Source organism: Ochotona curzoniae, unplaced genomic scaffold (genome assembly GCF_017591425.1).
Source record: "Ochotona curzoniae isolate NIBS_2020 unplaced genomic scaffold, NIBS_Ocur_1.0 contig_66, whole genome shotgun sequence".
Lineage (NCBI taxonomy): Eukaryota > Metazoa > Chordata > Mammalia > Lagomorpha > Ochotonidae > Ochotona > Ochotona curzoniae.
This window is the reverse complement of record NW_024466512.1, coordinates 25,666,005-25,682,392: the sequence shown is the minus strand read 5'-3', so window position 1 is coordinate 25,682,392 and position 16,388 is coordinate 25,666,005. Positions and strand designations below refer to the sequence as shown.

Below are 16,388 nucleotides of genomic sequence, written 5' to 3'. Positions count from 1 at the left end.
TTCTTACAGAAGCTGTAATTAGGTTATATCTGGTGATAGGTAAGAGTTGCACTTTTTGTTTCTTTGTTTTTACTTAGGAGGCAGAGAAACAGAGGCAGACAGAACTATTCATTACTTCACTGCAACATGTGGGAGTGTGCCATGAAGCCAGGAGCTGGGAATTTAATCTAGGTCTCTTATATAAGAGGCAGGGAACCAACTATAGAAAGCCCTGCTGCTGCTTCCCAGGGTGTGTACTGGGAGGAAGCTGGATCCAGGAGCAGAGGTAGGACTTGAACCAGGTAGGACTTGGAGTATGGGGCATCTAATCTACTGTGCCAACTGACTGTGCCTTTACTGTTACTGTATTCTTCAGATTCCCTGACATAGAGGATTGTCCTAATGGTGATGCCAGAAGGTGTGTCATGGCACTTATTTCAAATGCGAGTACCAGTGGTTGCATACTTCAACCGCCTTCATCATTCTGCATAACAGGTTGACTGAGTTTTTCTGCTCATTTTCAACTGGGAATAGTTCCAGAGGGAAGGCAACTCACATAAGTGAGGTGAGGGCAGAGGGGAGTCTGGTGAGATGACCACCAAGATAACCTGGAAAGATGGGTCTTGGTACACCCAGTGGATGGGGCGAGGGGTGTGAGAAGAGCTGTGCGAGGAGCAGCGGGGTTGGCTCCTCTCTGTGCAGGTCTCCAGATCAACCTCACTGTTGTTCTTTCACTCAGCCCTGCTTGTCTGTGAAGAGGGAAGTGGAGGAGCTAAGGGGAGAGTGTGACAGCCCAGACAATAGAAAATGGTGACAGTAAAGCTAGGTCTTCTGACACATGTCCATAACCTAACCTTTGCCATAGCCTTGGGTTAGTGAGATCACAAGATGGTATCTCATTCCAGGATGAAATCTTGCTCTTCTTTTATAGCTCAGGCAGTAAGCTGATTGACCCAAATTGTTTTCTGTTAATAAAACTGGAAGAACCTGTTTGCCTGCTTCTGTTTGCTGCTGGGTGGGATGCTCTCTTACTGATTGGATAGTTTAAAGTATGTGTGTCTGCCTCTGACTCATTTCTGGGATAGATTCAGTCAACTCGCAACAGAGGAGTGAGGTCAAGACAGGGCAGAGAAACACTGGAGAGCAAAGTCAGGGAAAGACCGTCTTAGGGAGAAAAACTCACAGATACTGTAGGCAAGAAGAGGAGGGGTAAGCAAGGACATGGGCCGGCCTCAGTATCATACCACACACCTCTAGTAAAGGGAAATGCTGAGATGAGATCATACAGGCCACCTTTAGAGAACACAAAATGCTTATGGAACAACATGAGGGATTGGGATGGGGCAGCTGGGTGGGGGTTAGGGCCTGAAAGAGGGAACACCTGCCATGGGCCGGGCTGCTCTACCAGCTTTCCTTCCACCCCTTGCCTCCCTGCCCCTGCGCATCCTGGAAAAGCCCGTGTCCAGACTTACCTCATCCTCAAGTTCTCTGGGCTTGGGAGGGACCTGTGGCTTCTGTAGAGTGGTCAGGGCCGGCAAGGTGGAGGCTAGTCTCGCTTTCGCCAAAGGCCAGTTGGGCTTACTTGGGAGCGTCTTGCTGAGGGGTGGGGATTGCCTCTGGCTTGATCGGTTGTCTAGAAAGATACAAACAAGAAAACTCAACATCAAAAAAGCAAGGATGGGTGAATGTTTGAACTAGTGCTTGGGTAGGCACATGGCATGTCCACACTCCATGCTGGAGGGTCTGAGGTCAGTTTCCTGCTAGTGTAGACCCTTGAGCACATACAGTTTAGGGAACTCTTAGGCTGGGCCAAACTTGGTGTTTCCCACCCTGCCCATGGCACAGTGGTTCCCTCTGGCCTTGGGATTGCATCACCAGCTTCTAGCTGCCTCCTCCTGTGACGGCTGTGCCCTTGCCAGCTTCAGGCAGCTGTGTCTTCCTTGCTGGGTGTGTGTGCACTGGGTTAACAGTGACGTTGTGCTTTCTTGGAAGCCTTTCTCAGAATCTGAGAGCTGTGCCGAGGCAGTAGGGCATCTCCTGTGCAGTGCTGACAGTTCGCTTGGTTGTCTCTGCAGCCCTTTCAGTTTTCTGAGATTTCTGAGATCTCAGCCCATGAGAAGTAGCAAGCCATAGTGACAGGCTTTGAAGACCACATCCCTGAATGAGCCATGGAACTATCTCAAGTTGCCGTCTTCTGGCCTGAGAAATGGGCCTATCACAGCTACTTCCTTCCCAGCATTGCTGCAATTATACGAGGCCATTATGGGAAAACATGGGCAGTGCCTATGACAGAGTGGTGAAGGGTGCCTGTGGTGGGGGCAGGTGGGCCCATCTCCCAACGCAGTTGCACCACGTGCTTAGGACATTGGTGCAGTCTGTGCCTCAGAGTGACTCTTTCCTCCTTAGTCAAGTGGGGATGAATCCTTCTTTCACAAGACTGCCTGGAGGCTGCGACTGTAATGCACTCAGGTGGAAGCTAGGGAGAGTCCCAGCTCACTGCTGAATACTTAGCATTAGCGCAGTTCAGGTGCACAGGAGGTAGAAGCGACCAGCAACACCCAGCGTCCTGCAAGGAGGCAGTGAGTGGCAGTGAGGTCTTCCCTGGGAGGAATGCTCCGTGCAGACACCAGCATCACGGACACCCACAGGCCCATGCTTCTCCTCCTTGAGGGCCCTTGACACCTGCCAAGCTGGCACACAGGCTTCTTTTGGATGGACATGAAAGGGCACATGTAGCCCTAGAGTCCATACCCAACCTGTGTCCATTCAATGAATGAGGTTAATGTTAGGCTCAGAGTCCCTCACTTGTATCCTTCAGCTGCAGGTAAAAACCCAATCTGGACTCCAACTGGGGCAGGTAGCACAAGATAGAAAGGATGTTAAGTTGACCCTGGCATCCTTGAAGGTCACGGCAATTCTGTAAGGACTTCTTAAAGAAAATTCCAGAACCTTGTATGCAGGAGGCCTTAGAGAAGTGAGGACTCATGGCTGGGTGGATTTTTCATGGGACGACACAGGCAGGAGAGGTGGGGAGCAATCCCCAGCTGCACTCCTTCCATTTGTCTTTGCCTATTTCCAACAATCCTAGTTTTAGGAGTAGTGAGAGGAAAAGCATTGTAGCTTTGGCACACTCAGCTGTGAGTTGGGCCCCAGATGACCTGCTGGCAGGTGGGGAGTGCCCACCACCTGTGCTTGCAGCCTACCCTGTCCAACCAGCAGGAAAGGCCAAATGCCCAGGGTCTGTGGGTGGCCTCACCTACGTACTCGCCCCTGGTGAAGGGCAGGGCTGGGTGAACGGTCCTGGTGTCCTGCTCAGCCGGCGGTGGCTCATAGCTGTCGTCTCCATTCTCCTCAGCGGGCATCACGTACATCTCTGAGTCCGAGTGCTCGTCCGGGTTCTCATAGTCGCTGTCCTGCAAATGCACACCCCACACTCAGTCGCAGGATAAGTGCTGCCTCCAGCGGTCCCCAGACCGCTGGTGGGGAAGCCAAAGCTAGGCCAGGGGCACCTCGTACTGTCAGGCAGTTCTGGGCCAGGGGCATCTTGTACTGTCAGGCGGCTGGCTGGGCCAGGAGCACCTTGCATTGTCAGGTAGCTGAGCCAGCCCCTCTGCCTGCATAGCTAAAGGTCTGAACCACCATACACTACCCTGGGAAGTGTGTGAGCTGTTGAAAGCCAAGGAGGGTGAAGCCCTGCCCATCCACAGAGCAGTAGAAGGTGTGGGAATCCATTTGGAAAGAGAGAAGCTCTAGGAAGGCCCAACCACCAGTGGATTCCCTTCACTGATTGTTGAGGGAAAGTGGGCATGCCGGGGAGGGGAGAGCTGCCCAGAGACATGCAGACTCGTCATTATTAGTAGCAGTACTAGTTCAGTGTTAGTATTAAGAAAGCTGACTACCACGTGCAGTGCCTCACTTTGGAAGTTTGCACCAGGGGAAGGGCAGCGAGGAGCAGCTATTCGTATATCCTTGCCCAGGAGGGAAGGTTGTCCTCTGCCACCGAGTGTACAGCCTCAGGAGGAACACACATGGGGCAGTGAGACAGGAAGGCGACACTGCTCAGCCAGCTGGGCCTGCCAGATCTACCTGCTGACCAGAGGGGTGAGGGAGATCAGGCAGATGGCCCGTGTGGCCTGTAGACACCTTGGAGGACATGAGATTGGGTGTGTTTCTTCTTGTTAAAAGCAAAGCTGGCTTTGTGGACCTAGAGTCCATTCTCTTTTGTGTTGGTTTTGAATATGAATTTTAGTTTGGTCCATGTGAAGGAAGGTACATTGGCATCATCAGAAGTGCCAGCAGCTAAGGGGCACCGAGCTAAGCTAAGCTTCCCAGGCTCTGGCTTCCTCCGCTCAGAGGCAGGCAAAGTGACGGGGTCAGCATGTGTGTTTTCCAGACGGGCTTGTGTGCAACTGTTTGAATGACCGTGGATGCCGTCTGCCACGCTGTGTGGCTCATGTGACTTTGCAGGGGTTGGACAAGACACTTGTTCTTTGGCCGGTTTTTTGTTTGCGATTTAATAACAGATTCCATGAGGCGATTCCAGAAGTCTGTGCAACACAGCTGGATTTCATCCTGCAAACAGTGGATGCATGTGAAGGGAGTAATATGGAGTGGCTTCACTCGGTTTTTTTAGAGCTGGCCACGTGGGATAGCTCGTTCCCTGGTCTCTGAGCTCTTAATGTGAGTTTTATCAGTGCCCACCCGTTGTGCTCTTTTAAATCTAGCTAGCAGCTCTATTGTCTTCTTTCTCCAGATGTAGACCAACCAGCTCATTCCCTTTGCTGCAGAGTGGCCTGGTGCGTTTGGTGTGAGACACCAGCAGGAGGCGCAGTTGCAGCACCCAGGGAACCAGCAAAGAGGTGACCTTGTACACTCATTTGTCTTTTTCTTTTCTAGTGTTGAAAAAAAGAGAACTGCTATCTCCTAGGACACCATATACTCCCCCAGCTGGTATACACAGCTGGCAACTGAGTCTTAGGTTCTTATGTCACTGGCCAATTAAGTCACCAAATGATGGTGGATATATTATTTGTATTTGTCCTTAGTTTCCTGATCTGTGAAATGGGTATGTCTGGGGTATTGTTGGATTCTTTCCAGATCTGAAACTCACATATGGAAACAACCTAACATCTGGATGAATTTGATCCACAAGGGGAATAGTTATGGTGAAGAGAAGTTTTTAGATTTCTTGTCTAAGACAGAAGTGGCTGCAGAGCACCTATGGGTTGCAGAGCTACTTTGGGGAGGCTGGCAGTTCTTTCTGGGACTCTCTGCCTCCAGGGGCATTGTGTCCTGGTCCCCCTTGCTCCTTGTGGGCCCCCAGATCTATGCCAATATTCTAACACCTCTGAGAGCTGAAGGCCTGGGCTTGACTTTTGGACCCGCAGGTAGCTGCCTTCCCATGCCTGGTTTCTGAACTGATGTGCCAGCTGGTTAGTTAGGGCTGGGATGGGTCATGGGCAAGGGGAGGGCAGAAGCATTAATCAACAGATGGGGAAATGCTTCCATATCTTCATATCTTTCTAGGTCCTAGGACCAAAGCAACTAATGACAGTGTCCCTCAGGGGAGCAAGTATGGTGTGGCGTGTGATGCTCTTGGCCCGGCTCCGATTGCTGGCCGAGCCGGCCATTGTGATTGGGGGCCTTTTGGTCTCTGGCTTTCTGGGGACATGCAGCTGACATCAGCCTGTACTTCAGACCCAAGCTTCTTCAGAAGTCTCCCTTCGACCCTCCCAACCCTCTACCCACCCGGTTACTGGAGCCAACACTCACAAAGTCGTCTGACCACTGCTCCTCTTCGTCAGCAGGGCTCTCTGAAACAGGGGGTGGGGAATAGAAGGAACAGGCGTGAATGGCACTGACTGGCTCTGCTTGTCCAAACTCTTGCACCTGCTTTTTCTTCCTCTGGGCCTCCTGATACAGCTACCTTGGCCTTGAACAATTTTTAGAGTTGTTTATCCACTCCCTTTTATCTCTTTTTGCTTCCTATTTAATTTTCAAAGCATAAAGAGAAGGCCCAGTGAGGTGAGCAGTGGTGCACTTGACCCCTGTCTGAGCTCGGGGCAGGCCCCTGTCCAGGCCTCTGCCAGGGATCCAGGAAGTGGATGTGACAGGGTGTGGTCCTATGTGGTTGAGGAGCCAGGAGAATGAAACAACTCAGTGCTGGCTCATCATGAGTGCCCGAAGGAATGGTTGCTCCTTGTCCTTGCAAGCATTTACAGAGTGGAAGCTTTTATTCTTTATCCTGTCCCCTGACCTTAGGAGTCAATGGGATGCACTCTGCTGGGCAGGAAATCAGTGACTACAGCCCCATCAGGCACAGCAGCTGCAACAGCTCCCTGCCTGTCCTGCTGCACCCAGTGGATGGCTCCTGGACTCCCTGGGACCCCAGCAGCATCTCTCAGCACCATTTCTGTCTTGCCACAGTGGATTGCAGACTCCTGTTCTGCACAGAGCCCAAGGAAGGACATGGGGGAAGAAAGCAGGGCTTAGGGTCAGGGTGGCCACATTTAGACAGCGGTAGCAGCAACCCTGAGTCCTGGGGGAACAGGACCCGCTAAGGAGGAGCTGCATACTGCAAGCCTAGTGTGGGTCAAACTTTGATACCAGCTGAGAAATGTGTTGTCCTTGGGTTCACTGACACAGGGAACTGCAGCATGGTGTGCTCATGGGGGTTTGTCAAGAAAGGAATGGGGTGAGGAAAACTCCTTCCCCGGGCAGTTCCCTGACATGGCAGGGAATGAGCTTCTAGGACCATCCCAGGGCAAGCGAGGCCTGCCCATCTCAGCCACTCAAACAGAAACCTTTGAAGTTCTCACTAAACACTCCCTGGTCCCACTAACTGGTGCCTACGGATCCTCGCCTCTCCCCCTAGCCCTCACTTGGAAGCTAGCTGCAGGAGCCACCTCACCAACTGCCCCGTCTCTGCCTCTTTCCTCTGCAGTCCTCCGTTCCACCGTTTCTAGCCATTCCCTTATGATAAGGCATTGCATCACACGGTCCCCTTCCTCAACAGGCATAAGTGGCTCCCAAAAGCTGAACTGGGGCTCCTTATCCACACCTGCAGATGCCTCCCCATGCTCCTGCTGACTCTTCCATTACTGCCCTGTTGCACTCCGCCATGCCCACTCACAGTGATGTGACAGGACTTGCTTCCTGTGTCATCGACTTTCAGGAATCAGGCAGTCCCCAGCCCATTCCCCTTCATCCTTGCATTTGTAATCCATGCATTAGCAAAAGTATGAGCTAATAAATGGGTTCCACGAGTGAAAGTCTAGACAATAAGTAATTCTGCTTGCTGGCTACAACCTGTGTGCTGGGTGCCAGACCACGTTGTAAATGTCATTTATATATCCTTACAACAGAACACTGACCAGGGTGTTTTACAGGACTGACCTCTGTTTTACAGGAAAGGAAACACTGACCTCTGTTTTACAGGAAAGGAAACGGCCTGAGAGAGGTTGCAAAATCTGCTATGTGTGGGCCTGGGCCGGAGGCTGGGCTGCCCTGCTGCCACTGAACTTTCACGAGGCCCTTGCCTGGGCAGTCGGGTGGAACCAGGCCAAGGAGAACATGCAATGCAGGCAGCCTGGCACAGGAGGTCAGGCAGAGGTGGGTCCTGGCTGAGGCTGCATGACAGAGTCCCCCACCCGCAGCAGCACTCATCCTCTGGCCTGAGGGTCCCTCCCAAGTGTCAGACTCACAAAGCCACAGAGTTGCAGGTTGGAAGGGGTGACAGTCTGGGCTAGAAAGGGTGACAGTCCAAAGGACTGGCTGTTTTCCAGTCTCTTGGGGAGTTTTCCAAAGGGTACAGCTGGTGGCTTTAGAACCAGGAGCTAGGGGTGCAAATCCCACCTTTGATCTTTACTAGCCACTTGATGTTGGGCCAATATTATCGTTTCCAGTTCATTTCCCTCACTTGTGAATCAAGGCAAAGAAGTGTGCCTGTCTCCTATTTTTTGTCTGAGATTCATGTGACCTACTAGGCACACATGTGGATGGCTGAGCCATATCATCCTTAGGAGGGGGTGTTCAAGTTAAGATTGTCCCAGGTGCTTTAATTTTGGGCGGGCTTCCGTCAGGCCTCCTTTCTACTTGTCGTTTGCCTTGCTTGAGAACCACACTCCATTTTCCGTGTTGTAATCCCACACCCTGCAGTGGGGGCAGCCACTGCCTTCAGTTGGCTTGAGCTTTGAGCAGTTCTCCCTGGCTTGTGGGCACAGCACCAGGGCTGGGAGACAGCTCCCCTTCCGTGAGGAGGGCCACGGCCCCCATCTCGGGATCTGCTCCAAGCCGGCACACCCTGGGGGCTGCGCTTCAGAATGCTGGTCCTGCCCTGCCCGCGTCTGCCCTCTGTTCCTCAGGATGTTTTAACTAGGGTCTATCTCAGAGTTTGAGAGAACCTAAGAGAAGTACTTAGGAGGACAGCAAGGGCCCAGGGAGTGTTGGCTGTTCTGCCTCACCCACACTCAGCAGGGCCGGGAACAAAGCCATCCTAAGTTTACACAACATTTGGAAGACAAAGCCAGCAGTTTGCCCCAGGCCTCCAGGACTCCTGACTCCAAAGTCCCACCTCTTTGAAACCAGACCGTGTGCAGGAAGTAAAAGACCTAGAGGCAGAAGGACGGTGGCCACCACCACACGGAGGGCCAGTCAGGGCCTCTAACAGCACCTGGGACAGGCAGGCACCCACTCGTGGGGTCATTGCCAGGTGCTGGGGAAGTTCGGAGGAAGCATGCTCTGAGGGAAAGGTTGCTGGCAGCTGTGCTGGTTAGCTGTGGCCTGGAAGAGTGAAGAGGACTCATAGAGGGCGGCCTCCTCGGTGCTCAGAGAGGGCCTGTGTGCAAGTCCCATAAGCAGTGTGTAACTAACAGGCAGGAGACAGGTGCGCCCAGAACCACCGCGCCACGCTGAGAGGTCATGGGATTGTCCTCTGGGGATCAAAGCAACTACAAGTGCTGCTGACTTGGGAGCTCCAGCCAGGGACAAGCAGGAAGGCTTGGGAGGGTCAGGATGAATGTAGGGCTGGGGCACAGCTCCATGTTGCGGCCTCTGACACACAGCCTCATTGGTGGTCCTGATCCTGCTCTCGGACCCTGGGCCCTACCAGTTTCTTCCCGCACAGAGCTAGTGGCGGCTCACAGAGAACAGGCGGACAGACCACCACGGGACCCAGAGGGGAGGAAAGCAGGAAGGTGAGCCAGCTGTGGTGGTGTGGGGCCGAGGCAAGGAAGGAACAGAAAGCAGAACCGCAGCAGCTGTGGGGGAGGCAGCGGGTGGCCAGTCCCATGGGGAAGAAAGGGGTGCAGCTGGGAGGCAGGGTGCTGGGGACGAGGCTAGGAGCCCAGGATGTAAGTCTCTCGGAGACCTCTGCCTATGCACCCCTTGCTGGGTTTACCAACTGAGGCCTGGGTGCACAGTGAAGGGGTCAGGCTCCTCACACCTTGCTGTGTGACCCCAGGGGATCAATTGGCCCCTCTGGTCTCTGGGTATCTCTAAAGTGAGAAGTTTGAATTGGGTCATCTTCTAGCACCTCTAAAGCTTTAAAATACTCTGCCTCTCTTTCAAATAAATACATACATCTTTAAAATAGCAACAAAAAATCAGAATTGCTTTGCCCTTCTTCCTGTATGACCTCAGGGGCCAGAGGACAAAATGTGGAAGCTGAGCTCTCAGGGGGTCTTCCAGGGTAGGCTGTTGGGCCCAAGGGTGCAAGAGAGGCTCTGCTGAGTCTGATCCTTGAGAGGTTTATGGGGGAGGGGACCAGGAGCTTCTGTGACAGCCATGCAGATTCGTTCCCCACCCTCTTCCAGGTCAAACATCAGACTTGAACTGCTGGCTCAGGGACTGAAAGCAGCTTCTGGAGCAAGCATCCCAGGCTGTGGAACCTTCCAGATCATAGAAAGTGCCCCAGGAATATAAGCAAGGGGACAGGAGGCATGTAACCCTGAGGTGACCTCCCCACCCCTCACTCCCACTGTCTGCCCCCTCCTCAATGTGTCTGGGATGTGTTTTCATCATTTGTCAAACAGGGACAATAACATCTGTGTGGCATGGCACTCATAGCAGGATTAAATGCCACTGAGGCCCTTGAGGTCGTCTGGGGTCAAGAGTTGCTGTTGGAGCTGAACCCTGAGGCCCGGGGCATGCAGCTGCTTGGGGACCACAGGGCTCAGGGGAAGCAGCTGGGGAAGGTGGCTGGGGCAGAGGAGTGCTAGGAGGGGGTGGAGGAAGCAGCCTGGGGTGGGGGGCACTGAGTGCAGGTGGTGCCCATGGTGGTGGTGCCCAAAGGTGCCTTTCCGGAAATTGGGAGGGTGATGGCATGGCGGGCAGGACAGGCAAGGCCATCATGGAATTTCAGTGGATTTGTTGGGAAGCAGGATGGAGGGGGAAGCGGAGGTTTACGAGCCCTTCAATTCAGGAGAAACAGTGCAGAGAGAGTACCTGACACCAAGAATTCTCCGGGTTACTACACATTCAACACCTCCTGGTCCCTCCCTGGGAGCCTTTGCTACAGTGCAAATTGTCATCTAGGGGTTCCAAGATAGGGCTAAAATCCTGCAGGCCTCACCCGCTCCCTGGAGACCCTGGTACTGCCAAGCGGGGCTCTACATGCTCCCCACAGAAGCTGATACTGTCAGGCCAAACCCTACACACTCCCCAGAAGCGCTGGCGCTGCCAGGCTGGGCCCTATACTCAGGGCAGCAGAGGCCTGGACTGTCTTTCACCCTCCCCTTGGGTGGCATTTCTGCATTCCAAGAGAGGTGAAGTACAAAGACGAAATAAAAAGTCCAGCAATTCTGAGACTTGAAGGGGGTTTCAGGGGAGAACAGGGGTCTTAGCGGGGGAAGCCAGTGCTGCTGAGCCTCAAGGAGATGGACACATGCAGATTCCCCAAGCCAGGGAAGGCTCAGAGAGACCCACTTCATCCCAGGGCTCTGGGCTGTGCTGGGTACCAGCTAGCACCCAGAGGGCTTGATGGGTGTGCTTGATGAATGAAGAAGGTACAGTGTCCAAGGTTACACAGCTGGTTAGTGGCCACACATGGAAGGACCCTGAATGTAGACTCAGGGGTTTGCAATGCCTCATCAGTGATACGCAGCTGTGAGAAGACTTCAAGCAAAGTGTGACAGGAAGATAATTCTATTTCACAACAATTAGTTGGTGAGGTTGAGAGGGTCACGTGGGATCAGGATTAACTTCTGGCAAGGATTTACCACGTGGAATTAGGATTTACAACTGACGAGCAACGATGAGGGTCCTGGCTGCAGCCCTGGAGCTACAGAAGGAAGACGTGTTGGAAAGACACTCAAGAGACACAATCCACGGGATTCCGAGATCAATTTCTTTCTTTCTTTCTTTCTTTCTTTCTTTCTTTCTTTCTTTCTTTCTTTCTTTCTTTCTTTCTTTCTTTCTTTCTTTCTTTCTTTCTTTCTTTCTTTTGAGAGAGGATGAGAAAGAGGAGGAGCCAGAGAGGATCCCTGGATGTGTGGGTCAGGCCAAAGCACAAGAAACAAGGCTGCTCCCTGCCTTTCAGCCAAATAGAAATTCCAGGGGGAGGGGAATGCTGGGGGAGGGGATGGACAAGCAGAAGGCAGGGGAGGAGGAAGAGGGGCCACCAGGAGAGAGGCCTGTCCTGGAGTCCAACACATGGGGTCATGGACATTCCTAAGCAGCTTCCCCAACGTGCTTGGGTTCTCTGGGAAGTCACATCCTACACAGTCATCTCCTGGGACTGCAATGAAGTGTCCCCTCCTCAGGGACCTCCCCTGACCACCCCAGCTGTTCCCTATGCCACTGACTCCCTGGCACTGCACCTGCCCTTGCCCTGCACAGCAAGGACCATGCTTCGTGGATCTCACGCGCTCGCTTGTGGTCTCCTTTCCTGCTTGGCTCTTCACCCGTTACGAGACACTTGCAGGCCGGTGACTACATGGTGCTCCCCACTCTGTATCCAGCACAGTGAACTGCACATGGACACGCTCTTGTAATGTTTGTGATGAATCAGACTCTGTGGGAGAGTTGAAGCACCTGCACATGTTTATTCTGGATGGAGAGCCGTTCAAACGGCTGCTCTGACACTACTTCCCTGTAATTTAAAAACTTGGTGTATTGACAGGATAAACCCAGGAAACCACAAGGAAATGGATGGCATCTATATCCATCTGGGGCTGCTCACCATTGCTGGGCCAGGCCAACTTGGGGGGCTACCCCAGAAGGTGTCTCTAGCAGGAACTGATCCTCTTTTCTGGGGCACATGGTGGGCGGTAGAGTTTATGCCCTAGATGGGAGTCTGGACTATATGGCTTCAGGAGATCTTTTTATTTATTTTTTAAGTTGTATCTATTTATTTGGATGGCAGAGTAACAGAAAGAGATGGAGATCTTTCATTTGCTGGTTTACTCTCCATATGGCTGTAACATCCAGAGCAGGGCAAACTCATGTCAGAAACCTGGAGTCTACCCAGATCTCCTTGTGGGTGACAGGGACTCCAAGCACTGGGCCATCCTCCCCTGGGCACTGCTTCGGCACTAACAGGAAGCTGGGGAGGAGGCAGAGCATCTGGAGCTCAAACCTACACTTCAGTATAGGATGCCAGTGTCCCAAGTGGCAGCTTAACCTACTGCACCACAGTGCTAGCCTCTGGGGAGCCTTCTTTTCTTTTCCAATTACTCTTTCCTTCCTTCCTTCCTTCCTTCCCTCCTTCCTTCCTTCCTTCCCTCCTTCCTTCCTTCGTTTTTCTTTCTTTTTCTTTCTTTCTTTCTTTCTTTCTTTCTTTCTTTCTTTCTTTCTTTCTTTCTTTCTTTCTTTCTTTCTTTCTTTTTCTTTCTTTTTTTTCTTTCCTTGCTTCCTTGCTTCCTTCCTTCCTAGATTTATTTATTTTTATCGCAAAGTCAGATTTATAGAGAGAAGGAGAGACAAAGAACTTCTATCTCTGGTTCACTCCCCAAGTGGCCACAATGGCCAGAGCTGAGCCAATCCAAAGCCAGGAACCAGGAGTCTTCCCAGGTGCAGGTTTTCCCAGCCACAAGCAGGGAGCTGGAAGGGAAGTAGAGCAGCTGGGATATGAATCACTGCCTATTTGGGATCCTGGCACATGCAAGGTGAGGACTTTAGCCACTAGGCTACTGTGCTGGGCATGGAATAATTTTCTATCCAAGATGCCATGATGCCATACTTTTCCCATCAAATGTGTTTATCTGCTTAACAGGTTAGTCAGCTAACTCCCTTCCTCCATCTCTTTCTCCCTTCCTTCCTCTTTTTCTCCCTCCCCTCTTCTTCCTTCTCTCCTTCCCTCTCTTTCCTTCTTAAACATGAAGGGAACATTACATCTGTTTTTACGTAGCTGAGCAGAGTTCCTTTTTTTTTTTTTTTTCATTCTAAATTGCCCAGGAATCCCCTAATGAGCAACAAGCCAGCAACAAGGTTGCTGGGTGAGGCCTGGTGGACTACAGAAAATGGTGGTCCAGCAGACAGGGGAGCAGACTTCTGTTCCCAGTGTGAGTCCAGGAGGATGTGGCCATTTCACTGCAACCTTGAGCCATGCCTGGAACATCAGTGACCATCCCTGAAGGCTGTGACCTGATTTTATCTGTCCCCTGCAGCCCATGAAGCACTGTTGTCTGCAGCCCCGTGGTTTTCACCAAGGGCCTACACATCTGTCTATCATACTCAGTGCTGCTGTAGGAGACTGTAGACCTATCCTCCTATGTCTGCTCTAGGAAAGTGTGTCAGATGTTTTACTTTGTTATCACTGCCTCCAAACACTACCAATCTCACCAATCCCTCTCCCTCTCAAAATTGATCCTAGTTGGAATAAGGCTGTGGATGAAACTTGGAGAGGATGATTCATTCCTCACCATCAAGAATTTCCTTCTCAGGCCCAGTGTGATGGCTCAATTAGTTAATCTTCCCTCTGCAAGTTCCAGGTTCCCATATGGGCGCTGCTTTGTGTCCTGGCTGCTCTACATCCCATCCAGCTCCCTACTTGTGCCCTGGGAAAGCAGTCGAGGACAGCCCAAAGCCTTGGGACCCTGCACCCACATGGGAGACCTAAATGTTCCTAGCTCTTGGCTTAGGATCAGCTCAGCTCTGGCTGTTGCAGCCACTTTGAGAGTGAACCAGTGGCTGGAAGATCATTCTCTGTTTCTCCTTCTCTCCATAAACCTAATCTGCTATTTCAATAAAAATAAATAAATCTAAAAAAAAAACCCCTCAAAAAAAAAAAAAAGAATTTCCTTCTTTAGGCTCTTCTGTTCCAATAGCTTTTATGGTGGAAGCTCTCCTTTCTCCAACTCCCCAGATTAGATAAGGCCCTACACACTTACCAAGAACTTTGTGCTTTTCTCTGTCACATTGAATTGTAATTGCTTATCTATATTCCACTTTAGACTTCAGCCTTCTAGACTTTACTTGTTTAGCACTGTACTTTTACTTTATAGCTTTTATTGCCTGGTACATGAAAGATGTTTTTTCAATATTTGATAAATAGATGAGTACACTGATGTCTGAATGGCTGTACAATCATCAAATGCCTGGTAGACTGGGTCATTCCCTGAAGTTAGGATAGGTACCTTTTGTCTCCAGATAAGTGGAACTTATTTCTCTTTCACAGTGAGGACATGACTGTAAATATGAAAATAGTCAGGTATCCTACAAATGCTCTTACCTGAAGCGTAGTCCCTTCGAGGAACACTGGGAGGCGCTCTGACTTTCAGCCTGTGGACGAGAACCATCAGATCCAGGGTGAGTGGGGGGACAGCTGTCTTCAAGGACAATCCTATAAGCTGATACAGGGATAACAGACAGACAACTAACAATGACCTGCTTCAGGCTGCCACATGTCATGTTTCCCATCACTCCCAGGTCTCCAGCACACCATGTGGCTATATTGGGTAATTGAGGGATCAAGAGGTTGGAATTGTAGTGGGTGCTACGTTCAAAGGTTCAAGGTAGACAGTGCTGAGGGGTTAGAAAGGTATGACAAGCTACATTTCAGTGGTTTGCAGATGTTTTAATCAGCAGTGTGAAACTTAGGCACCATAAGCACCGTAGCTGTAAGATGGGCTCGAGTTATTTTTGTACCATCTTTAAAATGCCAAACATGTGAGCAGTGTCTCAAGATCGTGATATTTAGCTTAGTTAGAAATTGAGCTGTTTACAGTGCTCTCAAAACTACTTCAGTATCTCTATGCATCTAGAAAATGTGCTGGGTGGTCACAATTCTGGATTTATTAAAGATGGAAATTAAAAATTACATTTAAAAAAAAATCCCAGTTTTGATCTTTTTATAAGTTCTGACAGCACCCCTATTTCCATTAACTGGGTGAGTAAAGCTTACAGCAAATTATATTATTGTAGCAAATTATTTTTAATAATAACTACCTATTGGGCCCGGCGCGTTGGCGTGGTGGTTAAGGTCCTCGCCTTGCACGCCCAGGATCCCATGTGGGTGCCGGTTCTATCCCGGCAGCCCTGCTTCCCTTCCAGCTCCCTGCCTGTGGCCCGGGAAAGCAGTCAAGGGCGGCCCAAAGCTTTGGGACCCTGCACCTGCGTGGGAGACCCAGAAGAGGCTCCTGGCTTTGGATCGGCATAGTATCGGCCCGTTGCGCTCACTTGGGGAGTGAATCATCGGATGAAAGATCTTCCTCTCTGTCTCTCCTCTCTGTATATCTGCCTTTCCAATGAAAAAATAATAAAAATAAATCTTAAAAAAACTACCTATTTTATTTAAGAATCAATTTTCAGGGCCATCATTTTGGTATAGCAAGTAAAGCGTTTATGTGCAATGCCAGCATCCTGTATGGGCACCATCTTCTGTTCCAGCTGCTTCACTTCAAATTCAGCCCCTTGCTGATGAACAAGGAAAGGCAGTAGAAGATGGCTAAAGTGCTTGGGCCCCTGTTACCTATGTGGGTAAGAAACTTCCAGCTCCTTGCTCCCATCATATCAAGCCATAGCCATTGTGGCCATCTAGGGAGTGACCCAGAGGATGGAAGATCTATCCCTCCCATTCTCTAACTCTTTCAAATAAATAAGTCTTAAAAATTCATTAATGAAATTTAAAATTTAAATACAATTTATATCCAGTAGCCTTTATTTATAAGAATATCATATTCTTTTGTAGTAGTGATATATAGGGTAATTATTATTCATATAACTCATTTCTTAAAAAAAAAGCAGAGAAATTCATGTTCTATTAAATATACATGCACACAAATGAACTTTGCAAACTTTCCAAACCAGAAGTGTTATTATTGCAAGAAAAAGAGTATTTGCATGGAAATTCTGTCTTCCAGCCCCAAACGTTCTCCTATCTGTTAATTCAGTTCTTATCACAAGTCAGCCAAGTGGGCTGGGATGATGCTATCATTAGATTAATATTAAAGTCTACAGAGAGTGAGATTTTT

The 16,388-nt window shown here is 50.5% G+C and overlaps 1 protein-coding gene across 5 annotated transcripts in view; it reads right to left on the bottom strand.

Moving 5' to 3' along the window:
- Positions 1-16,388, bottom strand: part of BLNK (B cell linker) — a 57,240-nt gene that overhangs the window by 20,994 nt on the left and 19,858 nt on the right. For all 5 annotated transcript variants that reach the window (XM_040992396.1, XM_040992394.1, XM_040992397.1 and 2 more), the window contains exons 3-6: positions 14,648-14,697; positions 5,752-5,792; positions 3,236-3,392; positions 1,452-1,612 (exon numbers count right to left, since the gene is read on the bottom strand). In XM_040992396.1, the coding sequence (XP_040848330.1) occupies positions 1,452-1,612; positions 3,236-3,392; positions 5,752-5,792; positions 14,648-14,697 (409 nt within the window). The remainder of the gene's footprint in view (positions 1-1,451; positions 1,613-3,235; positions 3,393-5,751; positions 5,793-14,647; positions 14,698-16,388) is intronic.